The sequence below is a fragment of the Felis catus genome, chromosome A3 (assembly GCF_018350175.1).
Source record: "Felis catus isolate Fca126 chromosome A3, F.catus_Fca126_mat1.0, whole genome shotgun sequence".
Classification (NCBI taxonomy): domain Eukaryota; kingdom Metazoa; phylum Chordata; class Mammalia; order Carnivora; family Felidae; genus Felis; species Felis catus.
In genome coordinates this window covers 90,403,379-90,431,356 of record NC_058370.1, presented here as the reverse complement: position 1 = coordinate 90,431,356, position 27,978 = coordinate 90,403,379, and the positions used below count along the sequence as shown (strand labels likewise).

Here is a 27,978-nt window from a genome sequence, read left to right as displayed (position 1 = left end):
CACCACCCCTGTCCTCACTGGGCAAAGTGAGGAGAGTGGAGAGGGGCTGGGTGCAATGAGCTGCCCTCATGAGGGAGGCCGCTCCCGGGCTCTAAGAAATGGCATGAGATGGGAAAGGTGGGGGCCGGGTGGGGGCTGCAGCCTCCCAGCCCAGCATCTGCTGACGCGTTCCCATGTCCTGTGCTCATCCACAGCGAATACAACCGTGTTCAATGCTTCAGCCCTGCTGACGCCAAACACCAACACCTCTCTGGTAAGTCTTCTCCACTTATTCAGATATTTGAGGGCTTTTGTTTGTGAGGAAAGAGAGAGAAGTTGGGAAAACAGAGAACATTTTATGGCAACCCAGACTTGCAGGGGTCAGTCCCAGCTGTGCATTGGGATCACCTGCAGAGCAGTGGAAATGCACATTTTTATCTTAAGTACATACTGCCAACCCCTGCCCCCCTTTAAAACACATCTCATTCTACTAAATCAATGTGCAGAAATATCACACAAGCACATGCACACACATACGAAGGGGAGGTAGGGGTGAGGAATGGTAAACAGGGCCACAAAAGTGGTATAGTCACAGTTTCCTAGCCATCTTTCTATATTCTTCCTTGCCTTTCTACCTAGCACCTCCAACTCCAGCCAACAATGCCACCCCCCCCCCAAGCCCCGGAAAGGTTATTAATCCCCCCTTGCTGAATTTGATCTATTTCATGTGCTCACGAGTCCCGATCAGGTCTGGTCTGCCTCTCCCAGTAATGAAGAGTAGTGGCCCTCAGGAGAGGCATCCAGCCTAAGCGGCTCCAATGGTGAGAAGTCCAAAACCAGGAGAAGGGAAGCCCCTGGCGGGCTTTGGGGGAGATCTTTGCACTTTTTGGATCCCTTGAGGTTGCTCCTTTAGTTACCCCTGCATAAGCAGCTGACTGCTCAGTTGGCAAAATAACCTAAGATTTTTCAAATTCTGGTTTTGAGGGAGGAAGGCTGGAATCAGCCAGTGTCTATGCCTGGATACTTACTATGTGCAAGGAGCTGTGTGCCCTCTGAGAGCTAAAAGGACATAGACAGACGTGGCCCCTGCCCTCAAACTTGCTTGTAATGTGCGTGTGTAGACAAACATGAAGGGTAATGAGACAGCAAAAGCAGAGCACGCCGTGTGTCAAATATAGGCCAAATGTGCCCTTCTAGCCATGGAGACAGGAGGTACCCTGCAAGCTGGAGAGGAAAGCCTCAGAGAGAAAGTAGAATGTGATCTGGTCTTGAAGGCTGGGAAAGTTGGTTTCATAGAGAGAAACACATTCCAGGTCCAGGGACCAACACAGACAGAAGGGGGAACAAAGGAAACCCAAACCTGTTCTGAGGACAGAGTGGACCAGCCTGGCTGAGACCAGTGGCATTGAACAGGGAAAGCAGGAGAGTTGAGCTAGGAGAGAGACCAGTGGGGCAGTAGAGGCATGGGAGGGGTGTGTGGGCTGCCTGGGGACTACAGGGGGGAGGATACAGCTGAACCCCCAGGAAGACCCTGACCCTTTCTCTCCTGTGCTTCATCGCCAAGTACAACCCCCTTAACCTCACAGCGCTGGACTGGTCCCTGCTGAGCAAGAAGGAGTGTCTGAACTACGGTGGGCAGCTGCTGGGGAATTCCTGCCAGTTCATCCCAGACCTGGCACTCATGTCCTTCATCCTTTTCTTTGGGACGTACTCCATGACCCTGACCCTGAAGAAGTTCAAATTCAGCCGCTATTTCCCTACCAAGGTAAGCTCACCTTGCAGTTAGGAGGGGACCTACAGTTAGGCAATTTACAAGGAAGCCTCACTGGGTCTCCTTGTGAGGGTTGTGGCCCACTGACAGGATGGACATCACATCAGCACTGGCTCACCAGGGCTTTTCAAGTTAAGAGCATGGATTTAGAGTCAGAGAGAACTGAGTTCTCTTATTGTCAAGTCCCCTTGGCAACACTTGGTATTGTTAGAGTTTTATCTTTAGTCTTTCTATGTAGTAGTATCTCATTGTGTTTTTAAAATGTTCGTTTTCCCAATGACTAATGAAGTTGAAAATCTTATGTGTTTGCTGGCTATATAGCCATTTGACTTTCTTCTTCGAAGTGCCTATTTAAATCTCTTGCACATTTTCTATTGGGTGGTCTGTCTTTTTCTTTCTGATTTGAAATTCCTTATACAGAAAAAGGATAGAAACCTTTTTGTGATCATATGTGTTGCAGATATCTTCTATGTTACTGGCCTTTTTACTTTCTTAGTGGTATCTTTTGGTTAATAGAAATTCTTAGTTTTATTATAATCAAATATACCAAAATGTTCCTCAAGGAGACTATTGGACAGAAGATATTCTGTTATCTTCCAAAAGCTTCGTTGTTTTTCCTTTCACATTATATTCACAATCTACCAGAATTACTTTTGACATATAGTGTGAGATAGCGTTTCTACACACACACACACACACACACACACACACACACACACACACAGCAATTTGTTTTTGAAGACCATCCTTTCTCATTGCTCTGCGGTACCTCCTTTGCCATATGTCAAATGTTCACATATGATGGGGTCTGTTTCTGGGTTCTTTATTCTGTTTGACTGGTTTATTTGTATGCCAATATCACAGTCTTCATTTATGTGACTTATACTAAGCCTGTATGCCTTACAGAGCAAACTTTCCTTCTTTGTCCTTCTTTTCCAAAAAGTATTGTAAATTTTACTAAAATAAAAACTTGTTGGAATTTTGATAGGATTATATTGACTCTACATGTCAGGGGTTGCCTGGGTGGCTCAGTCAGTTAAGCTTCCAACTCTTGATTTTGACTCAGGTCGTGATCTCAAGGTTTGTGGGATTGAGCCCCATGTCTGGCTCTGCACTGACAGCATGGAGCCTTTTTGGGATTCTCTCTCTCCCTCTCTCTCTCTGTCTCCCATATGTTCTCTCTCTCTCTCTCTCTCTCTCTCTCTCTCAAACTAAGTAAATATTTTTTAAAAAATGTCAATTTGGGGAGGACTGACACCTTTTAAATTTTGAGTCTCTGACCATGAATATTATATACTTCACCATTTGTTTAGTTCTTCGTTCTCTCCATAATTTTTTTAGGTTTTGGCGTTAAGCTCTTGCACATTTTTTAAAAAGTTTATTTATTTATTTTGAGAGTGAGAGTGTAAGTGGGAGGGGGCAGAGAGAGAGGGAGAGAGAATCTCAAGCTGTCCCTGCAGAGCCTGACTCAGGACTCGAACCCACAAACCATGTGATCATGACCCGAGCCAAAACCAAGAGGTGGACGTATAACCAACTGAGCCACCTAGATGCCCCACACTCTTGCACATTTTTTATTAGATTTATTCCTGAGTATTTGACTTTTTATGCCATTGAGATGCTAAGTACTAGTTTTAATTGCATTTTCTGTGGCCAGAATAAAACATTAATTAATCAAAACAGCACTTGCATATGTGAGCAATAACTGTGCCATGGGGAGGGGCACCCAGAAGAATTTTAGCAACACTCTTCCACCATAAATCCCATGAGCACTCTCCTAAAGCCATCTTAAATAAACATTACGGCTACTGCTACAACTACTATAACTAATGATGATGATAATGATGATGATGATAAAATTGATATGAATGATTGACTTTTTCTCAATATTTCATAAGGACTAAATAAAAGGCTCTTTAGGGAGCTTTGCAATATACAAGCTGAGTAAACAATAGAGTGCTCGCAACCCAAATGCATCCTCAAGACAAATTCCCTCCCTTCCACTTCCAACTAGATTGTATCCAAGTCACCTCTTACATAAAAGTTCTAGAGCCATGATTGCATCTGAGAATGTTGATTTCCTGAAGAATGAAATATAATTCATATAATAGGAAATTTTTTTACCCAAACTTTTTCTCCCTCAAATTTCTTACGTATTACTCTGTTGCCTCCTGGGATTTAGTACTGCAGAGAAGGATGAGATTATACCATTGCGTATCCATCAGATTGGTAAAAATATGAAGGTCTTGAGGGATAACAAATGTTGGAGGTGAAAAGCGGGTGAGAGTGTAAACAGGAACAAGCAATTCAGAGAGCCAGTGGCACTCTCTGATGGAACTGAAGATGAATATGATTTTCCAGCGGGCATTTTCACTCTCAGGAATACACCCCAGAGAAATTGTCACATGTGTGCAAGAATGCTCTTAGAAGCATTGATTTTTAAGAGGAAAACAATGAAAATAATCCAGATTGATCTATCAACAGGAGAATGAAGACGGAAATGGGCAACAGTCATAGGAACATAAAGCAGAAATGCATACACATAGACTACAACCACATGTATCCATAAGGAAAAATAGCTCCAACACAAGGTTGAGCAAAGAAAGCAAACTGCAGAATATTACAAATAATATGAAACCATTTATGTAAAATTTTTAAACGTGCTGGGGGCTCCTCCTGACTGGCTCAGTAGGTAGAGCATGTGACTCTTGATCTTGTGGTGATGAGTTCAAGCCCCACATTGGGCATAGAGCTTACTTAAAAAAAATTTTTTTTAATAAATAAAATGTGCTAAACAATGCCATATTTTGTTTAGGGCTGCATACATATTTAGTAAAAGTATAAAGACATTCATGGACATAATTAAATCCAAATTCAGAGCAGTGGATCTGTCTAGAGAGCAGGGACAGGGATGCCACTGGATGACAGAGAGGCATCGACTGAATGGCTATATTTTCATTTTTAAGGTAGAGTTCACAGCTGTTTATTATATATACCTTTATACTAGGTTGGACCTAGTTTATGGCCTGCATTGGACTGCTTTACCCTATTAAAAAATGGCAAATTCATATGGTTTAACTTAATAACTTTTTGATCTGGATGTTGGGAGTATTGCAGAAAGAGAGCTGTAAATGTGCATACTGCTTGGTTCTGCCATGACCAATATTTTATCTGCTTGTAGTGATATTAAGCTGTTATTGATTTTCAACTTTTAGAATCAATTCACAGATAAAACACAAAAAAACATATGTTTATGGAAGACAGTATGATTGTTCTCAGCCTTGACAATGTGAAGACCAACATGGAGGAGTCACGGATGGAAGAGGATGGTGGGGTGGGGGCAGCTAGCCTCACCTGATGGAGCATGAGAGGGACTGGCAAAGTCAGCGGAAAGAGAGGTTTAATTTTATAACTTGGAAGTACAAAGGAAACCCATAGAAAGAGGTTAAAAATAACTTGCAAAGCTTGGGAATGAGGAAAGGGCAGGAAGGATGGTGCAAGTAAGCTAAATCTTTATCAATAGATGATGCTTTAAATTAGTAAATCAAAATATAAAAGTATAGCATATTAAGTTTTTTAAATGTTTTTATTTTTTATTTTTTTTAAGAGAGAGATACACACACAGAGTATGAGTGGGGGAGGGGCAGAGAGAGAAGGAGACGCAGAATCCTAAACAGGCTCCAGGCTCTGAGCTGTCAGCCCAGAGCCCGAAGTGGGGCTTGAACTCATGAACAGTGAGATCATAACCTGAGCCAAAGTCGGACGCTTAACAGACTGAGCCACCCAGGCACCCCAAAAGTATAGCATATTAGATAATGACATGGAGGAAATCACCAGAACAACTAAAATCAAGCAGATATATGGATATATCTGAAATGAGGACAGGTGCGTAGGGGACTTTGCTTTCTACACTCTGTGGGTTTTTAATTAATTGTATATGTTATTTTACTAACAATTTTAAAGAAGAGTAGGGGGTATAGGGAATGCATTCAATGTGTCACCCATCGCCTGCCCCTGCCCTTCCTAACTTCTTTCCCTATTGTTCTCTGGAAACTGCTATCTCTGAAGAGATACAGACAAGGTAGACATTGGTCTACAGTGTAGACATTGTAGTGTAGACATTGGTCAGGGGGCAGTGTAGACATTGGTCAGGGGGCAGGGGGGTGAGGTCAGGAACCTGGTCTAGGATGGGCATCCTGAGACGGAACAAGAGGGTAAGGACTTCTCATGGATAGAAGGTCTGAGAGCAGACAGGGGTCCCCAGCAGAACCGAGGAGCTCCCTCCCAGCCCAGGTGGCAGTACAGCAATGTGCCACACATTCTCAGGAGCTAGGATTTCCATTAGAGTTTAGCCTTGCCCTCACCACCCCTTATGAGTTCAGACTGTCATACCAGGAAATATCTTCAGCAATGGCTACCATGCCATGTGGATATAACACTTCCCACTTTCACTAATGTATGCAAAGCCCTCTGAATGTGTCAGCGCTCCCTTATGTCTATGTGGTAGGTGCTGTCATTATCTGCATTTTGCAGATGAGGAAACTGAGAATCCAAAAGACGATATGCTTCCCCAAGGTCACACAGCTGGCAAGGGCACAGCCAGGATTTGAACCTAGGTCTGCTGACTTCAGAGCCCAAGTTCTTAACCGTTCTTGTGCTGCTGGAGGACTCAGTCCTTCAGGAAGCAGGAGAGTGCTTCATTCACTTGTCCGTCTCCTTTCTGCAGGTCCGGGCTCTGGTAGCAGACTTTTCCATTATCTTCTCCATCCTGCTCTTCTGTGGAATTGATGCCTGTTTTGGTCTGGCAACCCCCAAGCTGCATGTGCCCAGCGTCATCAAGGTTTGCCCCTGGCCCCTGCTCCAGGCATTAACTTTGCCTGCCCACCAGCTGCAGTTATTTTCCCCTCTATGCTGATCAAACTTTCATATACTCTTAGCCAAGCGACTTGTGGGTTCTCTGTGTATGTTCCGCCCTTCCTCCCCACAGCCTCGGCGGTGGGGCAGGGATGGGGGGGGACGGTGGGGGCGTTCCTTGAGATGGTAGGCTGGGGACTTATTCACAGTGAAATGTTGCAGTGTAGCCACTGAAAGGAGAGGGTACTGAAACCCACCCACCAGCCTGGCAGTAGCCCCCCTGATTTCCATTTAAGGGTCTACAATCCCATGGCTCACGCAGTCTATAAGCAGGGCCACCTGGGGTCTATTGAAAATGATCCCTTAGAATTCCAATTCTCAAAGTGTGGTCCCCAGACTAATATCACATTATCACCTGGGAACTTACTAGAAATACATATTCTCAGCCCCACCCCAGACCTGTGGAATCAGAAGGTCTGGGAGTGGGACCCAGAGTTCTGCACTTTAACAAGCCGTCCAGGGCTTTCTGGAACCTGCCAGTTTGAGAATCACTGCTGCACAAAGTCCCAGTCAGTCCTGAGTTGGTATTTGCTCGTGGCTAAACTCAAGCCCTGCTCCCTCACAAGGAGCACCATCCACCTGTACTGGGCTTGGAAGTTCTAGAACTGACCCTCCCTGCCTTTGAGGGCTTGACCTCCTCGGTATTACTTCAGGGCTCCTAAAGTAATTTAAACACAGAAAGTACCTCTTTCTCTTAGATAAAACAAAAGATAAATTTCAGCCCAGCCCCTGCACAGATAATGCCTCGTTTCTTTTAAATATGAAATTTATTGTCAAATTGGTTTCCATACAATACCCAGTGCTCCTCCCAACAGGTGCCCTCCTCAATGCCCATCACCCACCCTCTCCTCCCTCCCACTCCCCATCAACCCTCAGTTTATTCTCAGTTTTCATCCCTCATTCTTAATATGCAAGTCTGAATTAATGTTTGGTGTTTTACAGAGCATCCTATAATGCTCCCCAGACAGGTGACTCAGAGGAGAGGCAGAAGCGTCAGGCTCTGTATTCTTGCCTGTTGGGTCTCATTCTCGCTTCTTGTTATCTTGCAGTTAGTGACTGCAAGCTCTTTCCTGACAGCCTCTGGCTATGCACCTCCCCATTCCCAACCAATCTCAGGGCAGCTGCCACCAGTGATCTTAGTTCAACAGACACCATGTCCTTCCCAAGTCTGTCTGCCTCCATGGTCTCTTTAAAGTCGCAGGTGCCTAACATCTTGAAAGGAAAAGATTGCACTCAAAAAGCACCCCAGGTCGGAGGTGGGAGGGCAGGGAGAGTGGGGACCCAGACAGCAAGTGCACTGGGACAAAGGAGAGAGGAAAGTGCCCTTTCCATTTGTTCCGCTCAGCCTACGCGGCCTGACCGAGGTTGGTTCGTGGCCCCCTTTGGGAAGAACCCGTGGTGGGTGTACCTGGCGAGCATCCTGCCTGCCCTGCTGGTGACCATCCTGATCTTCATGGACCAGCAGATCACAGCCGTCATAGTCAACCGGAAGGAGAACAAGCTGAGGGTGAGGCGGGTGCTAGGAGCAGAAACACCACTTCTTTCTTCCCACAAAGTCAGAAGGAAAAAGAAGGAAGATGGTGCTTCTGTCAAAATTTGAGGCCATTTACGAAACAAGATATGAGGTCAGAAGACTGTGGAGCTCTGGTGCATGTGTAGGGAAATGTGACCTCCAGATGTAGGTAAGGCCACCAGAGCCAGGGTGACTTGATCCAAGGATCAGAACCAAGCCCAGGGTGGGCTACTGGGCACAGGCTCCTTGTTTCTCCCAAAGTAACCTTCTGGCTCCATGCTTCCTGACAGGAACTTGGGAGTCTGAGCAGATCCTAACGGGAAATTTTGACCTAGAACCATGAGGCAGAAGAGAATCTTAAGCCCTCCTGGCCTCTGCAACTCCCTCCCTGCTTCTGGGTTTGAGGAGATTTGGGCTACCCTCTCCCCCATCCCAAGACCTACCCCAGCCAAGGCCTCTTGTTCAAGAACTACAGAGATATTATGGCCACTGGTAGGAAAACTTCTTCCCAAGGACCCAAGCCCAAGGCCTCTCCAAGCCTGAACACCCTTCTCCTCACCTTCCTGTGTCCCTTCCCTGGCTCAGCAAATCCTGGGGTTGGGGAGGCCTGAACACTACAGGGTAGCAGCACCCTAAGAGCACCTATTGAATGCTGAGGGGAGCCTTTGAACCGTGTTACACAAAATGGCTGCTTCGGGGAGATTTCTATCTCCCTCACCCCATACCAACCCTCCCCCTGCCCCATGCAGAAGGCTGCTGGCTACCATCTGGACCTGTTTTGGGTGGGCATCCTCATGGCCCTGTGCTCTTTCATGGGGCTCCCCTGGTATGTGGCAGCCACGGTCATCTCCATCGCCCACATCGACAGCCTCAAGATGGAGACGGAGACCAGTGCCCCTGGGGAGCAGCCCCAGTTTCTGGGGGTCAGGTAGGTGGGGAGCAGTGACTGGGGACCGCCTGAACAGGGGTATTGATTTTGGGAGAAGGGAAGCAGATGTTGCTTTTTTTTTTTTTTTTTCCCCCACCATCGAGGTATCTGGGCTAAAAGGGCCCTGCTCGGACAACCCAGGAACTACAAGGATGAGAGTAATATTCCTGAGGGAGAGAGGAAGGAGACAAAAATTCAGTTCTAAGTAGTGTTTTTTTGGTAATGGATTGCAAGCAGTATCCCACCACAGTCTGTATGCACACTGACCACTCACCTGCATAGGCTACTCAATGTCTCCACATTCCCCTCTGACCTGTCCTTTTGTCTCCTCTTCTTCAAGACCCCCACTACCACTGTCTCCCAACCCCTCTTGTGGGTACAGGTCCTACCCAATTCCCATTCATCCAGAGAGTCTTCCCAGGACCACTGCCACTCCCTAGACTGTGGCCCATGGCCTATCACTTCCATTCCCTCAATCCTCCTTCCCTCAAGTCCATGTGAATCCCATACCTGTTACAGGCAGGCATGTGCCTCTTAGGGGCTCTGGGGTGGGCCCACACCAGACACTGGCTGCTCAAAAAGTTTCTCCTCACTACCGTAGGATACCGGGGCTACCCAGTTCCCTGGCATAAGCCTTCTCTGGTCAGGGCAGGGGCCCCTCCTGGACCCCTGAGCCCTAGAGGACTGGGCCTGAACAATCTGCCCCTCAGGCCTCAGTTCCCACTTGGGTTGTGCCTGGGCCTGGGCCTGGGCACTCAGGAAAACATACCTGCTCTGCCAGGCCCCCTTCCTCTGATTCCAGCAGCCAGCAGCCAGGCCCCCTTCCTCCGATTCCTCTTAGTCATGCCCTACAAATGTAACATCTTATTACAATCAAATGGCAGGGATAATAAGCAATGTATATCCCATTTCATTCTCACAGCAACTCCCAGTTGTCATTATCTTTCTTTTGCTGAGGCTGAAGACATTTAGGGCCTTTCCTGATGCCACTTAACTACACACCCAAGTCAGTCTGGCTCAAGTACCTCCACTGTTAGTCACTGCACTGGACAACCTCCCAAATGCCCCTACAAACTGCCTTGGTCAGGGCTCCTCTCCTCCCATGTACCTGTCAGCTGGGCCCAGGCAGCAGGTTTATTCTCTGGAATGGGGAAACAAGACAGAGGCTAGGGCCTTGGACACAACCTTTAGGTACACACAGAGGGCCAAAGGGCTAGGATGGTGATGGGGCATCTCCCAGTCCACCGTGACTGTGTGCCCTTCTCTTCCAGGGAACAAAGAGTGACCGGCACCATTGTCTTCATCCTGACGGGCATCTCTGTCTTCCTGGCTCCTATCCTGAAGGTAAGGCTCTATACCCTATCTCAGAGCCCTAGCCACCTGAGAAGGCACTGACTTGATGCCTGAGTTGGGGAGAGGGTCGCCACATGAACCCTAAAAAGGAAGGACCCAAAGAGATATTTCATCATCATCCTTGTTTTCTGGAATATTGCATTGCTTATAATCGGCACCAGGCAAACCTCACTGATCTTTTCCACCTTTCTGGAGGGCATTCTTCCCTCAGAAAGTTTGGCCAAGTTCCATCCTTGCTTGGATCAGAGCTTCCCAAGCAGGTTATGTTTTCCACGTTGTGGTTTATGGCTCACTAGTTGCCTCTTTGCTCACCCATTTTCTGAAGTTTAAAAATTACAGAGGGAAGCCTTTTATAGATTATCTTGCGGCCTGTTCTCTGCTCCTCTTCTTACATCTCTTGGGAACATAACTGATTTTTCCCCACACAGTTGGAAGCTCCTTTTGCTCATGTGCCTCCAGACCAACTGGAAGAGATGAAATCAAATGGGAGTATATTCAGAGCCTGGGTCCCCAGAACAGTCTCTTTCTAATCAGATGTCTCTGTCTGTCCAATTCAGCAACTCACCTGTTGTATTCATTTGCTACCATAACACAATTCCACAGACTGGAAAGCATACACAACACTTACTTTCTTACAGTTCTGGAGGCCACAAGTCCATGACCAGAGTGTCGCCAGATTTGGTTTATTTCTGAAGTCAAATATGGGGCAATGTTCATTATTACTCTGGCCATCATGGAAAAGTTTCCACGAGTCTACAGAGCTCCAAAAGCTCTGGTATCATCATTGTATTCAATGACAAAATGATCTGAAAAGTCCTACCCAAGTTCTTTTATAGTAAGAGTGGAAAAAATACAATATCATTTTATTCACCACCAATTAATCTATTTGATACATTTTATAGCAGAGAAGACCTATCTAGATTTTTCTTGATCATAAGATTTAGGATTTCTCATTTGATTGTATTAAGGTACATACCTTTTTGTTTTGTTTTATTTTATTTATAGTTTTGTACTTTTTTATGAACATAGGCTTTCAGAGGAAGCCAACAACTTTGCACACACTTCTTCAGAGACTGATTCCACCCAAAACGGCTCCTGGGAATGAGAGCTGAAGAGTGTCTTTGAGACAGACCTTCCCCATCACAACCTGACAACTATCTTATTCAAGAGTCTTCCATCTTAACCAAGCAAAAGAAAATCATCTCTAACAACAGCAACAGAAAAAAGAGATAGGCTTTCAAAACAATTGGTTAAGTGATGAAAGCATTATCACTAGCTGACACCAGTACTAAATACTACATCAAATTTAGGTGAAAGAAGAGATATTCTGTATAACCAGTTCAAGAAAACTATGACTTAACCCAGATCTGAGGTCCTAGATTTAATCCCAGCATTTACTTCCAATAAGAAAAATTTTCCATAAAGCTTATTTAACTTTCTGCAACTCTATGTTTGCCTGTGCCTGTCAAATTAGGCATAGCTGAGTACCTATCAGCCTCGGAGAACTTATACTGGAGGGCTATCTACCCAAAACATACTTTAGTTGAGATCTTTAATTCTTGTTTATGTAGCCAAAAGAGGAGAGGTCTCCTGGGTGCTGCAAATTTTAAAGGATCCTAGTTATCAGTGTTTCTATTTTTATCAATGTTTCTAAGTTGGTTATTAACTCTACCTTTGTACCAGTTCATCCAGTAGAATTCTGCTCTAAAGGCTTCTCAAATTTTAATGTGTATAAAAATCACCTGGGAATCTTGTTAAAGAAAGATACTATTATAATACTGTATGTTAACCACACTGGAATTAAAATTGAAACTTAATTTTTAAAAAAGATACTGAGGGGGAGCCTGGGTGGCTCAGACAGTTGAACGACCGACTTCGGCTCAGGTCACGATCTCGCGGTCCGTGAGTTCGAGCCCCGCGTCAGGCTCTGTGTTGCCTGCTCAGAGCCTGGAGCCTGTTTCACATTCTGTGTCTCCCTCTCTCTCTGACCCTCCCCCATTCATGCTCTGTCTCTCTCTGTCTCAAAAATAAATAAACGTTAAAAAAATTTTTTTTAAATAAAAAAAAAAAGATACTTATTCAGGAGGTCTGGGTGAGACCCAAAACTCTGCATTTTTAACAAGTTCACAGGTCATTCCAATAACATTGGTCCAAAGACTACACTTTGAGCACTAAGGAATGAAATCTCCCCCTTGGTGGATGTATACTAATTTTAGACAGTGATTTTTACTGCTAGAGGACTGGTGTTAACCTTCAGCCCTTTCAATACCAATATGCAAATCTTTGGTTATCTTGCCACACAAGGGCTCTGGGGAATGAGGAGGCCATGTTATCTGACAGGCAGCATAAATGATTTACTCAGTCCATCCCAAACCCTGAAGGTTTGTCTTGTTTCAGGTTTTGCTTGCACCTTGCCACTACTGTTCAGTACTGTAGATTTCAGAAGTCTGCCTCAGGGGAGCCTAGACCATATCAGTAGCTCCCCCTCTGAGCTCCATGAGTTGTTCTCATGGTCTCAGCCTCAAATTATATGGGAGGGCTGTGATGTCTTACGTTTGTGATCATTGTTGACTCCTCCAATAGAGGGTAGAAAGTGGACCCTAGAGGCACCTTTTTTTTTTTTTTTTGTCACTGTACTGTTTTATTAATACTTGAAAAGAGCCTGTCTTTGGGCATCCAAGGAATATTTGTGCTAATATAGAATTTTAGATCACAGCCCATCACTGGCCAGAGTGTGATGTCATGGGCCTTTAGGATTTGCCAAGAAAGCTGTTTGAGCTTACAAGTGACAGGACAGGAGATAATTTACTAGGGTTGATAGGGGACTTTAGGACCAGGCACTGGTAACTGCAAATTATCTAAGAGTTAGCCCAGTTCTCCTGTTTGATGTGGTTTTCACACAGGGAAGTTTTAAGCCATCTAAATTTGTGTTATTACAGACAGTAGCTAAGTCTTTTATTTAAGATTTCTCTCTCAATTGCTCCCACACTTTGAAAATGATTAGGACAGTGTTGTTCATGGAAAGTTTTTTTTTTTTACTTTGTTTTGTAATTAGGCAAAAATCTCATAAGCCATGTACAAATGGAATGATGCAATGGCCCAGGTTTCCCTTCTTTACTTTAAGATCAATGTCTCGAATTAAAGTTTATGCTTTATAGGTCCAAATCATAGTTTGTGTTTAAAAACTGAACCAAGTCTAATTTATTTTAGATATGCCCAATTTATTTTAAAAGAGCGGTTATTTATTCGGTTGGATTTATGGACATCCTAAATGGCATCTAAAAGTTGGGTACAGGACTTGTGTTCTGCCACATGTTCCAATATGACAACCCTGGAATCGAGGCAGAGTCTTGTTCCCAATGGTAAGCCCAAGGGGCAGATAAAGGCAAGGATGAAAGAAGCAGAACACAGCTTAGAGAGACAGTAGAGAAATACCTCAAAAGCTTCTAAAGAGTCATAATGATGTCTGTAGAACAGGGTGAATGATATGTATGATCCCATTTTTTAAAAAGCTAACAAACTACCTATGAGCATGACTGGAAGGAAGGATGCCACCAAACCATATACACATCTGTTCTGCTTCTTTTTAAAATCCAATTGTGTGTGGTATATGATTTTTGTTAATCAGCAGGTACTCTCTGCTAATGTAGGTCAGCTCACTAAAGGTTCCCAGAGCAATGCAGCTTTTTTGGGGTGGGAGGCAGTCTTCCGCTGGGGCTGGAAGTGGAAAGAAGCTGACAAGAATAAACAGGGGGGCTTTCTATGGAGCTTTCCCATGTTCCAGAAGGTGTGTCTTCAGCCAAAGCACATGGCTTCTGCAGGGACCAAAAGAGGGCAGCCAGGCTGGAAGAGCAGCTGCACAGAAAGAAGGGGGCAGGTCAGCCCTTCCCATGACACTGGCTCCAGATCAGTGCTCAGAGGCTCAGTTCCCCAGAACATCCCACTCCTCCATGGCGAGGGGCAAGCTGAGGGAGGCCAGGCTGCCTGTGACTTGGCAGGCACTGTCGTGCAGAAGAGGGCAGCCAACAAACAGCCTGCCCCTGGCAGAAGCCGGGTCCAAAGCTCCGCATCCCTGTCTCATTTCAGTACATCCCCTTGCCCGTGCTGTATGGAGTCTTCCTCTACATGGGCGTGGCCTCCCTGAATGGCATCCAGGTAAGGTTCTCCCCACCCCAACCACCACCAGGCTGATCTGATGGGAGTCAGCTGCCATGTTGCCCAAACCCCAAGTGCTTGCTTTCCCAGCGCCGTGGAAGAATAATGGTGATAAAGATACTGCCATTTACTGTGTGCCAAGTAAAATAACTATATCGGGCACTTTATAGGTCTTCTATAGTGAAATCTATATAAATAGGTGCTGTGTTACCTATTTTACAGATGAGCAAATAGGCTCAGGATTCAAAACCCTGATGGGTCTGACTCCAATGAGCATTTCACTACATCTCTCTCTTCTCTAAGGCAACTCTGGCGGAAGAAAACATTTTGTTTTGTTCTTTATTTACCGTGATGCACCAGATGTCTTGGATAGTTTGTGTTGCAATTAGTTGCATTTTCCTTGAATGTGCATAGTTTTCATTTATGGCCCGCTCCTCGGGCAGGGCTCAGGCCCCCCTCCCAGACCTCCAGTCCTCTCCGGTGCGTCCTTAGTACCGACGAGGGTCTACCTTCTATGAGACCCTGCCGCAGCACCCTTTCCCCCAGTCCCAAGCTCCCAGCAAGTCCACCTCACTCAAGGTGTCCCCACCACCTGGCTGAGCCTTGCACTCTCAACAGTTCTGGGAACGCTGCAAGCTCTTCCTGATGCCAGCCAAGCACCAGCCAGACCACGCCTTTCTGCGGCACGTGCCCCTGCGCCGAATCCACCTCTTCACCCTGGTGCAAATACTCTGCCTGGCGGTGCTCTGGATCCTCAAGTCCACGATGGCCGCCATCATCTTCCCGGTCATGGTAAGGTGGGCGTGGGCTCCCCATCCTGCTCAGCGGATTGGCCCTGGGCAGGTGTCCGCGGGGAGGTCCACCGTCACAGATGGTCTGACTCTCTCAGGGTCACAAAGGCAAGCACGGAACAAGATTCGCATCGTGAGTGCAGGCCAGACGGAGCAGCGTGGGGGGGGGGGGTGCCAAAGTGGGGGGAGGATGGTCCCCTGCGGGGGGCGGGCCCACAGGTCTCCACCCAGCTCAGTTTCAGGCACTCAGCAAAATGCAAAAGCCCACCAACCTACCGGCTCTGGGATAGAATGGAGAAGCTGGGCAAAGTCAACAAGGACACAAAGTCCCCACTGTCAAAATTCAAACCAAGTGCAGAGGAACACCTGTACTAAATAAATATAACTCTTTTAACTATTCAAAATAACAATTTGAAAAGATAAGTGGGTGGGGAGGAGAACTAGAGCCAAAGAGTAAGAATTTCATAGTCTAATGTCACGAACGTGAGGTTTGGTGAAGTTGTGGAAAGTGCAGGAGATTCTTTAACTATTCTTGAAATTTTATATAATCTTGAAATTATTCCAGAATTAAAAGTGAAAAGAACAGCCAATAACATGTTGCATCTGGCCCCTAGATAATCCCACCCAGGGGAAGTGGCCCCAGGCCCCTGCTGGGGATAGGGGCTGGGGGTGGGGGGGAGGCGGTTACTGCTGGAGCCTGTGGGTTAGTACTTAGGGAAAGCCCTGGGTGGGCCCCAAAGCCTGGCAGGGCCAGACTAGAGGCCAAAGTGAGGATGCAGAGGTGGGATTTGTAATGTGCTTGCCTGGGATTCTCAACCCTGGGTGACCACTAGAATCACTTGGGAGCTTTTTAAAATTGTGTGCCCAGACCTCACCCCAGCTCAATTAAATCAGTATCTTTTGGGGAAACCCAGGCATTGGTATTTGTAATATACCAGGTGAGCATAAATATGCAGTCAAGGAAAGGGAAATGGATCCTCCCCAATGGAGCCCTCATGGGGTTCAGTGTTAACAAGGAGAAATGAAATTATAGTCACAATTAGCATGTATGGAGTGCTGTTTCATTTAGTCCACACTAGACCTGAAGTACTATTACTAATCCTACTTTACAGGTGAGAAAGCTGAGGCTCAGAGAGCATGCGTAAGTTACCCAGCTCACACAATAAGGAGGAGCAGAGCCAAGATTCCCCTACATTCCCTTCATTGATTTTTTTTAAATTTATTTACACGCAGTAAAATTCACTCTGTGGTTCTGAGTTTTGATAAATGCACAGAGTAGTGGTTCTGCAACCACAGCCATGATAGAAAATAGTTCCATCACCCCTAAAATGCCCTCATGCCATTTCTTTTTTTTTAATATATGAAATTTATTGTCAAATTGGTTTCCATACAACACCCAGTGCTCATCCCAAAAGGTGCCCTCCTCAATACCCATCACCCACCCTCCCCTCCCTCCCACCCCCCATCAACCCTCAGTTTGTTCTCAGTTTTTAAGAGTCTCTTATGCTTTGGCTCTCTCCCACTCTAACCTCTTTTTTTTTTTCCTTCCCCTCCCCCATGGGTTTCTGTTAAGTTTCTCAGGATCCACATAAGAGTGAAACCATATGGTATCTGTCTTTCTCTGTATGGCTTATTTCACTTAGCATCACACTCTCCAGTTCCATCCACGTTGCTACAAAAGGCCATATTTCATTTTTTCTCATTGCCACGTAGTACTCCATTGTGTATATAAACCACAATTTCTTTATCCATTCATCAGTTGATGGACATTTAGGCTCTTTCCATAATTTGGCTATTGTTGAGAGTGCTGCTATGAACATTGGGGTACAAGTGGCCCTATGCATCAGTACTCCTGTATCCCTTGGATAAATTCCTAGCAGTGCTATTGCTGGGTCATAGGGTAGGTCTATTTTTAATTTTCTGAGGAACCTCTACACTGCTTTCCAGAGCGGCTGCACCAATTTGCATTCCCACCAACAGTGCAAGAGGGTTCCCGTTTCTCCACATCCTCTCCAGCATCTATAGTCTCCTGATTTGTTCATTTTGGCCACTCTGACTGGCGTGAGGTGATACCTGAGTGTGGTTTTGATTTGTATTTCCCTGATAAGGAGCGACGTTGAACATCTTTTCATGTGCCTGTTGGCCATCCAGATGTCTTCTTTAGAGAAGTGTCTATTCATGTTTTCTGCCCATTTCTTCACTGGGTTATTTGTTTTTCGGGTGTGGAGTTTGGTGAACTCTTTATAGATTTTGGATACTAGCCCTTTGTCCAATATGTCATTTGCAAATATCTTTTCCCATTCTGTTGGTTGCCTTTTAGTTTTGTTGGTTGTTTCCTTTGCTGTGCAGAAGCTTTTTATCTTCATAAGGTCCCAGTAATTCACTTTTGCTTTTAATTCCCTTGCCTTTGGGGATGTGTCGAGTAAGAGATTGCTACGGCTGAGGTCAGAGAGGTCTTTTCCTGCTTTCTCCTCTAAGGTTTTGATGGTTTCCTGTCTCACATTCAGGTCCTTTATCCATTTTGAGTTTATTTTTGTGAATGGTGTGAGAAAGTGGTCTAGTTTCAACCTTCTGCATGTTGCTGTCCAGTTCTCCCAGCACCATTTGTTAAAGAGGCTGTCTTTTTTCCATTGGATGTTCTTTCCTGCTTTGTCAAAGATGAGTTGGCCATACGTTTGTGGGTCTAGTTCTGGGGTTTCTATTCTATTCCATTGGTCTATGTGTCTGTTTTTGTGCCAATACCATGCTGTCTTGATGATGACAGCTTTGTAGTAGAGGCTAAAGTCTGGGATTGTGATGCCTCCTGCTTTGGTCTTCTTCTTCAAAATTCCTTTGGCTATTCGGGGCCTTTTGTGGTTCCATATGAATTTTAGGATTGCTTGTTCTAGTTTCGAGAAGAATGCTGGTGCAATTTTGATTGGGATTGCATTGAATGTGTAGATAGCTTTGGGTAGTATTGACATTTTGACAATATTTATTCTTCCAATCCATGAGCAGGGAATGTCTTTCCATTTCTTTAAATCTTCTTCAATTACCTTCATAAGCTTTCTATAGTTTTCAGCATACAGATCTTTTACATCTTTGGTTAGATTTATTCCTAGGTATTTTATGCTTCTTGGTGCAATTGTGAATGGGATCAGTTTCTTTATTTGTCTTTCTGTTGCTTCATTGTTAGTGTATAAGAATGCAACTGATTTCTGTACATTGATTTTGTATCCTGCAACTTTGCTGAATTCCTGTATCAGTTCTAGCAGACTTTTGGTGGAGTCTATCGGATTTTCCATGTATAATATCATGTCATCTGCAAAAAGCGAAAGCTTGACTTCATCTTCGCCAATTTTGATGCCTTTGATTTCCTTTTGTTGTCTGATTGCTGATGCTAGAACTTCCAGCACTATGTTAAACAACAGCGGTGAGAGTGGGCATCCCTGTCATGTTCCTGATCTCAGGGAAAAAGCTCTCAGTTTTTCCCTGTTGAGGATGATGTTAGCTGTGGGCTTTTCATAAATGGCTTTTATGATCTTTAAGTATGTTCCTTCTATCCTGACTTTCTCAAGGGTTTTTATTAAGAAAGGTGCTGGATTTTGTCGAAGGCCTTTTCTGCATCGATTGACAGGATCATATGGTTCTTCTCTTTTTTTTTGTTAATGTGATGTGTCACATTGATTGATTTGCGAATGTTGAACCAGCCCTGCATCCCAGGAATGAATCCCACTTGATCATGGTGAATAATTCTTTTTATATGCCGTTGAATTCGATTTGCTAGTATCTTATTGAGAATTTTTGCATCCATATTCATCAGGGATATTGGCCTGTAGTTCTCTTTTTTTACTGGGTCTCTGTCTGGTTTAGGAATCAAAGTAATACTGGCTTCATAGAATGAGTCTGGAAGTTTTCCTTCCCTTTCTATTTCTTGGAATAGCTTAAGAAGGATAGGTATTATCTCTGCTTTAAACGTCTGGTAGAACTCCCCTGGGTAGCCATCTGGTCCTGGACTCTTATTTGTTGGGAGATTTTTGATAACCGATTCAATTTCTTCGCTGGTTATGGGTCTGTTCAAGCTTTCTATTTCCTCCTGATTGAGTTTTGGAAGAGTGTGGGTGTCTAGGAATTTGTCCATTTCTTCCAGGTTGTCCAATTTGTTGGCCTATAATTTTTCATAGTATTCCCTGATAATTGTTTGTATCTCTGAGGGATTGGTTGTAATAATTCCATTTTCATTCATGATTTTGTCTATTTGGGTCATCTCCCTTTTCTTTTTGAGAAGCCTGGCTAGAGGTTTGTCAATTTTATTTTTTCAAAAAACCAACTCTTGGTTTCATTGATCTGCTCTACAGTTTTTTTAGATTCTATATTGTTTATTTCTGCTCTGATCTTTATTATTTCTCTTCTTCTGCTGGGTTTAGGCTGCCTTTGCTGTTCTGCTTCTATTTCGTTTAGGTGTGCTGTTAGATTTTGTATTTGGGATTTTTCTTGTTTCTTGAGATAGGCCTGGATTGCGATGTATTTTCCTCTCAGGACTGCCTTTGCTGCATCCCAAAGCGTTTGGATTGTTGTATTTTCATTTTTGTTTGTTTCCATATATTTTTTAATTTCTTCTCTAATTGCCTGGTTGACCCACTCATTCGTTAGTAGGGTGTTCTTTAACCTCCTCATGCCATTTCTATGCAGACAGTGCTTCTTCCCACCCCTGTCCCTAGCAACCACTATTTTGTTTTCAGAGCCAGGATTTTCAAAACCCAGGTCTGTCCATTTCCCTAGATCTACTTGCTCTCTAGAAAGGGTCAGTGAGGAGCCAGAGTTAAATTCAACTGAATGGTTTTCTCCCTGATCTCATTTAATGACCAGTTCTTGGTAGTGAAGGGGCAATATTTATAACTAGTTACTCTGGGCCCATTGAGTCTATTGAAAGGCCAGTATTTAATCTTCCCCAAAGTGCACATGTGTTTTCCCTTTAATTCATTTATCCCGAACAGAACCAAACTTTCTAGACTTTACTGTAAAAACTCCTGATATCCCAGTACACTTTATTCAGTATGCTTTATACTTTGTTAGCAGAGAGATTGGCAGCTCTCAGAAATAGGGACAGTGGGTCTCAAAATGTGATCTTTGATCCAGAAATATCCATATCTCCTGGGAACTTGTTAGATATTCAGATCCTCAGGCCCCACCCCAGACCTGCTGAATGACAACCTCTGGGGGTGGCACCCAGCAGTGTGTGTATTCACAAGTCCTCCAGGTGTTTCGATGGAAGCTCAAGTTTGAGGACCACTGATTTAAAGAATAACTGTAGTTCTCTAGTCCTTGGTCCTCAGCTGCAACAGGCTCCCTCCCCTGGGTCACTAATAGGCTTTGTTAGTCAACTGAGGAAAGACCAGATGAGAGGAACCAAGCTGGGCAGAAGGTGAATGATGGTTTTTGGGAGCTCTGAGATGGCTCCAAAGGCACCAGAAAAAGTCCCTGAGTATAGCTGACTGAGAGAGAAAAAACAATATCTGACTTTGGGGCCTTGAGCCCATGTTTTTCTCTGAACTCTCACCACAGATCCTGGGCCTCATCATCGTTCGAAGGCTTCTGGACCTCATCTTCTCCCAGCATGATTTGGCCTGGATTGACAATATCCTCCCAGAGAAAGAGAAGAAGGAGACGGATAAGAAGAAGAAGAGAAGGAAAGGGGTCCCTGAGGACAGTGATGAGGAGGTGGGGAGGACGTGAGGCCAGGGTCAAGGGAAAAGATCAAGAAACCCTCCCTCCATTTCTGGCAGGGTCAAGGAGGAGGTAGCTTCTCAAGTGGTCAGCTGTGATCACCTGGGCCTAATCCAGGATGAGCTGAGGCTTCTCCTCATACTGGTGTGGGGTGCTGAGAGCTTGTTTGCTTATGTGAATATTCTCAGGGAAGGCCACAGTGAATGAACCACCCCCCTCCCCCAATCCAGGGAAAGGCTGGTTGCCACGCCCACTCTTTCCTATTTCTGTGAGTTTCTGGGGCCATTATCAATAGCAGTGCAGGTCCTTGATGGAACAGGGCAGAAGACTCAGCTCCATCATGGAGATTATGAGGACTGATCTCCAAAGAATAGAGCAGACCTCAGGGGAGAAGTCTGATGGGTACCCACATCAGTAGACTAGACTCCTGGACAGTTGTAAGTACTGGGGGACAAGGTTTGCTTGGCCTGCCCTTGGGGTATTAGGGAAGAAGGTGGAGGGAGAGGCTATGTCCTCACTGAAAGGAGAGTGGCTACATTCCTCAGATGCTGGGGACCACCTGGTTGCCCCATCTACCCTTCTTCTCTCATGCTTCCTTCCCATCCCACCCCCAAAACACCCAGGGAGTCAAGAGACAGGAAGCCAGTCCAGAGCTTACAGTAAATCACAAAATGTTAAGCAGGAAGATTATCTAGTTCAAGTGCTTATTACAGATGATGAAATGGTCCCCCAAAAGGGAAGTAGTTTACCCAAGATGGACATATGGCTAAATGTCTAAAAGGGAATTAAGAAAACTGTTCCTGACTTTGAATTTGATCATTTCCAATATGCTAAGCTACCCATGCCATCTCCTAACACCATGCCTGTCCTTGCATTCTCCCGGTTTGACCTGAACCCACATTTCTGCATCTATCTTGAACTGTTCTAGTGATTTTGCCTTTTGCAGATCAGAGCTGTTCACAGACAGATCCTTGATTAGTGGCAATCAAACCATCTTCTGATGGTAGTGATAGACCCAAACTCCCCTTGTCCTTAATTACTTTCCTCTTCAAGAGGCCCATCATTCATTCACATGTTTTTCATTGGTGATTTAGTTGGTTTGCAAAGATAGGCTTGAGAACAAAGAAACGGAGAATCTAAGTGCCTTTTAAAGACAAATACTTATTCTTTCATTGATTCATTCAATAAATATTTGAGTGGCTACCACGTGCCAGGAACTTCTGCAGGGTTGGGGAAAAGCATGAAAAATTCAATGGAAAAATGAGATTCGATTTACATAAATTCATTTTACACGTGTCTTTACAGCAACACCAGCCATTGTGTGAGATTCACTCCCAAGAGATTGGTTACTCTAACGGTTGAAACTGTTCTGATCAATAACGTTCCTGGAAGAGTTCTGTCTTGTCTAGGACAGCAGGCTAACTATGATTGCCCCTCAGCGGGCCCCAGGGTATTTGTAGCACCTCCTAAGTGTTTGGATGTAAAGAGGATGGTGGTTGGCACACATTGTGGTGCATGTATTTTCCATCTTGGCAAGAAAGCCAAAGCTGTTGTATTGCTGGTGTTTATCAGCTTTTCCCACTGTTTCTCTCCAGCCCCAGTTCCCTCCTCCCTCAGTTATAAAGATTCCCATGGAAAGTGTCCAGTCAGATCCCCAAAATGGTATCCACTGCATTGCCAGTAAGTAAAACACATGGTGTCTCTCCCTTCCTACTTACTACTAATCCTCCAGCTCTTCCTCCAAGGAACTTTCATCTTTAATTCAGGGGGATCTAATAGTCTTAGAAGCTAGAGGACTCCTGTGGTAGGCAGAGTTCAATGAGAACTGGGTCACAAAGGACTGAGACTTCAACCAAATAGAAACCCAGAATCAAACCCTGCAGACACCAGTGATCAATCTTCACTTCCATTTGGGCAAAGTCCTTCATTCCTTCCTTTCCCCTGGTGCCTCCTGATGTCTATGGCACTACCTGGCCCTCTCTTGAATCATTTCAGACCACATTTACCCAATCCTGAATCCCTGAGCCTCCCATGTTTTCCAGTGGTTATTGAAAATGATTGGGAGTTCAAATCCCAGCTGAGTTGTCTCCTTTAGAGAAATAGTATAGCATTGGGATCACAAATTTTTGTCAGAAGGGGAGGTTTTAGTGGTTGGGCTGTGCTTCCATATGAATCACAGGTACCTTCCTCCTGCTGAAATGAAGGCTGTCTGGGAGAGATGGGGCTTTGCTTACGAAGATCCTGGGGGATCTGTGGCTGCCTTTACCCCCTCCCAGCGTCAGCGCCCTCCCAGTGGACACTTCTGTCAAGACAACATAGCCTTGTCTGAGAGTAATCCAAAAGATTCCACTTGAGTCCTGACCCCAGTGCTCCTAATATAGGACTTGCCACTTTTCTAAAGGACCCAGATTAGAATCCTGCCAGGGCCCTTGAAGGGCTTCCCATCACTCTCTGTCAGAGGTACCTTTCCTTTTTTGTTTCTAATTCTCCTTCCTCCTTGCCATTTGTGTATTTCCATCACCCTTTCTCACTCTTCCCTGGCCCTGCCCATGCCTCACACCCACCTAACCTGGCTGAGAACCGTCTGGTGAAGTCACCCATCCCTGTGAGGCCCCTGAATTTCTCTTCTGTAGTGTTGGCCATAGGGGTTAGAGAATAGGAAGGAGGGTGAGGGAGGCACTGGAGAAAGGCCTTCAGTATAGTCCTCAAACCTGCTCCACAACTGACATTTTAATTTTCCTGCCAGGAAAAAGATCTTCCAGTTGGAGTTACTCATTCTGATTCTTCCTTCAGTGACTCAGACCTTGACCGAAGGTAATGGCCATGAGGTAGACTCCTTGGGTTTTAGATAAGAGACCAAGCAATGGCCTGGAAGGCTGAGGGCCTAGGATTTCTCAGGCTAGCCAATGTCTCAGTAAAGGCCTTTGCTGGTCCACCAGAAGTGGAGAGACATAGTTATTGGGGTCAAGTAACAAGTATGACATAACATGATAACAATATAAAAGGTACTCAACTTTAGAAAAGGAAATTTTTACAGAATACTACATAGAATGAAAACTGAAAATACTGGGGGAAAAGAATACAGAGAAAAACTACACATTACTTAAGTATAGATTATTGAATGCCAGGATAAAAGCAGGTCTGAGAATCAAAACACCAGGTACTCCAATACCAGTGGAATAAAGTAACACTATGGTTAATTAGCAAAGGGCAGAAAGGCTATCAAAGAAAGCTATCTAAATATCAAAGATCAAGTGGAGGGGTGCCTGCCTGGCCCAGTCAGTGGAGCAAATGACTCTTGATCTTGGGGTTGTGAGTTCAAGCCCCACGTTGGGCGTAGAGCTTACTTAAGAAAAAAGATTAAATGGAGGTAATAGTCAGGAAAGGATTCCAGGCCATTTCCAGGAGCCCCTCTGCCAAATGTGATACCTTGGTGTTCTGAATGAGAAGCCATGAAAAAAGTGGGGCAACCTGATGACTGAAAACACAGAAGTCTCGAAAATGGAAAAGAGAAATCCAGGGGCAAGAAAGTCGGCCTCAGTTATTACTGGGAAGATGGTAGGGCGCTCCTACATGGTGCTCTAAACTGGACAGGAATCACTGTACTACGTCACCCATGAGCAAAAGCACAGGCTATCCCAAGTCCAGAGGCAGATGAACCTCCACACTCAGATGGCACTCATTCAAGAGATTTTAGAAAACTGAGAAGTCAAGGCTGTTCCCACATTGCTAGGATGAGAAGACAGATCTCACTGTAACAGCCTCCCTAAGCAGCAGACCCAAGGCCCAGGGGTATCACATGTCCCAGTTCTATCTCTACCTGGCTTCTCATTCTACCCCTCAGGTTAGGATTCTACACCACTACAAATGCCACGGATTTTTAACATACGAAGGTGTTAAGAGAAAAGCAGTCTATCTGGATCTATTTTCATTTTTAAGTAGCCTACACCAAATTGAATCTCTGTCCCAATTTCAGTCCATGGAGAGAAAATTTGGACCAGGATAGGGGATTTTCAAAAATCTGTTAAATTGTACAAAACCTGGGACAAGATCAGAAATGGAGAAAATTTGGTAATTGGTGATGGCACCTCCCAACTATCCTGGTGTTTTACCGTATCTATGGAAGTAGGTGGAAGCAGAGACCACTAAACAGGATTCTCCATTTCAGTGGCGGAAAAGGCTCAGCAACACGATCTAGTTTAACAAAGATTAAGCATCTGTGATCCACCAGCATGATGCTTAATCCCTGGGGATATACAAAGATAGGCCTATGAACAAAGACATACAGCGCCATGTGCCAAGAACAGTGGAGCGCATGGAAGAGAAAGGTCAGTGTCTAAGGGAGGGATTTGCCTTATCTAGAGAGTCTGGGAATGATAAATAGGAGTCTGCCAGTTACACAGAGTAAAGAAGAAAAGAGGCAGAAGAAGGGCATTTCAGGCAATGGGAACATGCCTGAAATACTATTTGAAAATATACACATGGCGAAGACTGGTGGGATAAGCAGGCCATCAAACTAGAAGTAATCAGGAGTGCAAACATAAAAGGCCCTGTCTGCCACTGAGGAGCTTGGATTCTAACTTTTGGACGGTAGGAATCACAGAAAGACCTGTGATCCAGAAAGTTCACCTTAGCAATAATGTGAAGACCAGGCTGAAACTCATGGAGAGACTAGCTAAGCAACCACAGCTGAAGGCCAAGTGCAGAGGATGCCACTTATTCCCAGGACGTGTTAAGAGTTCATAAGCAAAGACAACTATTTGCACTAGAGCCTGCCCTGGGGCATAGCAGTTGAAAACACCCAGTACTAGATAAGTCACTCTTCCCTCCCTCTTTTTCTCATTCAGCATCACTTTGCACTTCAGAATTTCCTGTCCAGCTTCACCTGCTTTCAACTACTCACAGAGCCCAGTGTTCATGGTGCCACAGGTGAAGATAGAAATGGAGTCAGACTGTGACTTCACAGATGTGGACAGATATGGAAGAGAAACTGATGGCGAGACCACCCTCTAGGATGCAGCTTCCCCCAGATGTGGTTTAATCTTCACTGTGGAAGGACATGGTTTAATCTTCATTGTGAGGTCGGGGCCGAATCCCTGAACTTCCCTGTGCCGGTTTCCTTATTTGCCAAACCGAGGGTCACTCCACTGGATAAAAAACTGATCTGTGTGTGAAAAGTACTACTTATGTGCAAAGCTATCTCCTTTTTGTAGTTATGAAAACAACAAAGGAAACATACTTTATTTTAAAATGCAGTCCAGGATAGAAATTATAACATGTCTTGAAATGAAAAAAATGCTTGCCTCCCCAAATTATAGCTAGGATAAAGGGGCAATAGTAAATTTTTATTAAAACAAATATCAATTAGCTTTTTTTTTAAGTTTAGATTTTAAAGTATCTAGATGGTCTTGAAAGAACTATTAAAATTGCTCACACTTCAGTACACCAACGTTGGAAAATTTCTTTTGCAACTTGGCATTGGGAAGAAATATTTCAAAGGTCCTATCTTTCCCTATCTCATTCAGTTTTCAAAGGGTCATTTGTCAAGTCTGAACCATCTGCATGCATTGCGGCCTTGTTCCAGCACAGAAGTGTGACTGTTTCCCAGATTGAAAAGCCAGTTGTGAAAGTCTGTTAATGAAAGAACCAACACATTAGAGTGGGTAAATGTTTCTAAAATAAAATTGTTCTTGTTAAAGTGAAACTTCAAACCACATGTTACAGCAACAAAATGACCCTTTAAATTAATAGCACTGGTTTTTCACATCCAGAATAAGAGTTCTTTACACCTTCAGGGAGGCTCTTCCTACAAGTTTTCAGTGGCCTGATTCCCAAAGTCAAGCTCCCATCCACATCACTGCTGCATGTTAGGCAGAGCTAATGTAAAATATTAAATTATAACTTTGCAGTATTAGATTACTACTTTAAAGGAATGATTAGAAGCCAAGTTGGATAGATTAATGATGCATTAGTAAAGAAGCATGAAACTTACTATCAGTCTGTCTTCAATCCCCATTTGACAAACATCAACATTGTTTATTTAACACCTACTATGTGCCTGATAGCCGCAATGCATCTGACATTTACTGTCTCCAAAACAACTATGGATTTGAATTTCAAGTAAATCTCTTTGGTTAGTCGCCACATTTACTCAAGATTACAAATGCAGGTGCTTTTTTCTTTATTCTTTTCTATTTTTTAAAGACAAATGACACTAGATCATTAACATTTGGGTACTAGAACAGGTAATTGCCTCTGTGATCTTCAGAGCCTTGTACAGTGCCTGGTCCATGGAAAAACTCTCAGTGTTTATTAAATCTCAGAGCTCCTTTCCAAGGGATACTGCCAAGAGGTAAAGCTCTAAGCCTCTCCCATTTGATCACAGCAGAATGACTAAGCTGCTCACTAATCCAGAACCATCCCCTGAATTTAAGTGCAAATTCTGTATCTTCATCTGCACCAATCCTGGAAGAGCTACAATCTACCCTTAACATCTATTTTAAAACTTGGCTGATTTCCAATGGCACTTTGTCCAAATTAAACTGTAGAAATGTTATGGATTCCGGAGTAAATGTGCTTGATTAATCCAACAAGTTGGAAAACTATGATGTTAGTTTTTTGTTGTTGTAAATTGATCACTGTAATTTCCACCTTCTATGTCATTTATATTTTGTACACACGTGAACATTGTAATTTTGATAGCTTTTAACAGGTTGACATATTGTTACTTCTCCTTGCAGTAGGTCAGAACTGTTTTCCCATTTGTAACTATAATTCAATAAAAATCCTGTCTGCTCATCTTGCAAACTATCATCTTCTTACATCTCCAGAAAACTATCAAAAGAATAAAGGCAGGGGCGCTTGGGTG

The 27,978-nt window shown here is 44.3% G+C and overlaps 1 protein-coding gene and 1 long non-coding RNA gene across 10 annotated transcripts in view; one reads left to right on the top strand and one right to left on the bottom strand.

Moving 5' to 3' along the window:
* Nucleotides 1-27,908, top strand: part of SLC4A5 (solute carrier family 4 member 5) — a 109,640-nt gene extending 81,732 nt beyond the window's left edge. For 4 of the 9 annotated variants that reach the window (XM_045054425.1, XM_019827439.3, XM_045054424.1 and 1 more), the window contains 11 exons: nt 195-253; nt 1,544-1,744; nt 6,477-6,590; nt 8,010-8,171; nt 8,927-9,105; nt 10,377-10,449; nt 14,545-14,613; nt 15,232-15,405; nt 20,949-21,104; nt 23,857-23,924; nt 25,958-27,908. In XM_045054425.1, the coding sequence (XP_044910360.1) occupies nt 195-253; nt 1,544-1,744; nt 6,477-6,590; nt 8,010-8,171; nt 8,927-9,105; nt 10,377-10,449; nt 14,545-14,613; nt 15,232-15,405; nt 20,949-21,104; nt 23,857-23,924; nt 25,958-26,123 (1,421 nt within the window). In that variant the 3' untranslated portion in view covers nt 26,124-27,908. Of the gene's footprint in view, nt 1-194; nt 254-1,543; nt 1,745-6,476; nt 6,591-8,009; nt 8,172-8,926; nt 9,106-10,376; nt 10,450-14,544; nt 14,614-15,231; nt 15,406-20,948; nt 21,105-22,705; nt 22,949-23,856; nt 23,925-25,957 lie in introns of those variants that run through there. The other 5 variants (XM_045054427.1, XM_045054426.1, XM_045054429.1 and 2 more) reach the window with 5 other exon arrangements.
* Nucleotides 9,100-15,232, bottom strand: LOC123384505. Its single transcript, XR_006595678.1, has 3 exons — nt 14,961-15,232; nt 10,796-10,922; nt 9,100-9,953 (listed from the first exon to the last, which is right to left on the bottom strand). It is a non-coding gene; the product is annotated as an uncharacterized LOC123384505 (long non-coding RNA).
* Nucleotides 27,909-27,978: the final 70 nt, after the last annotated feature.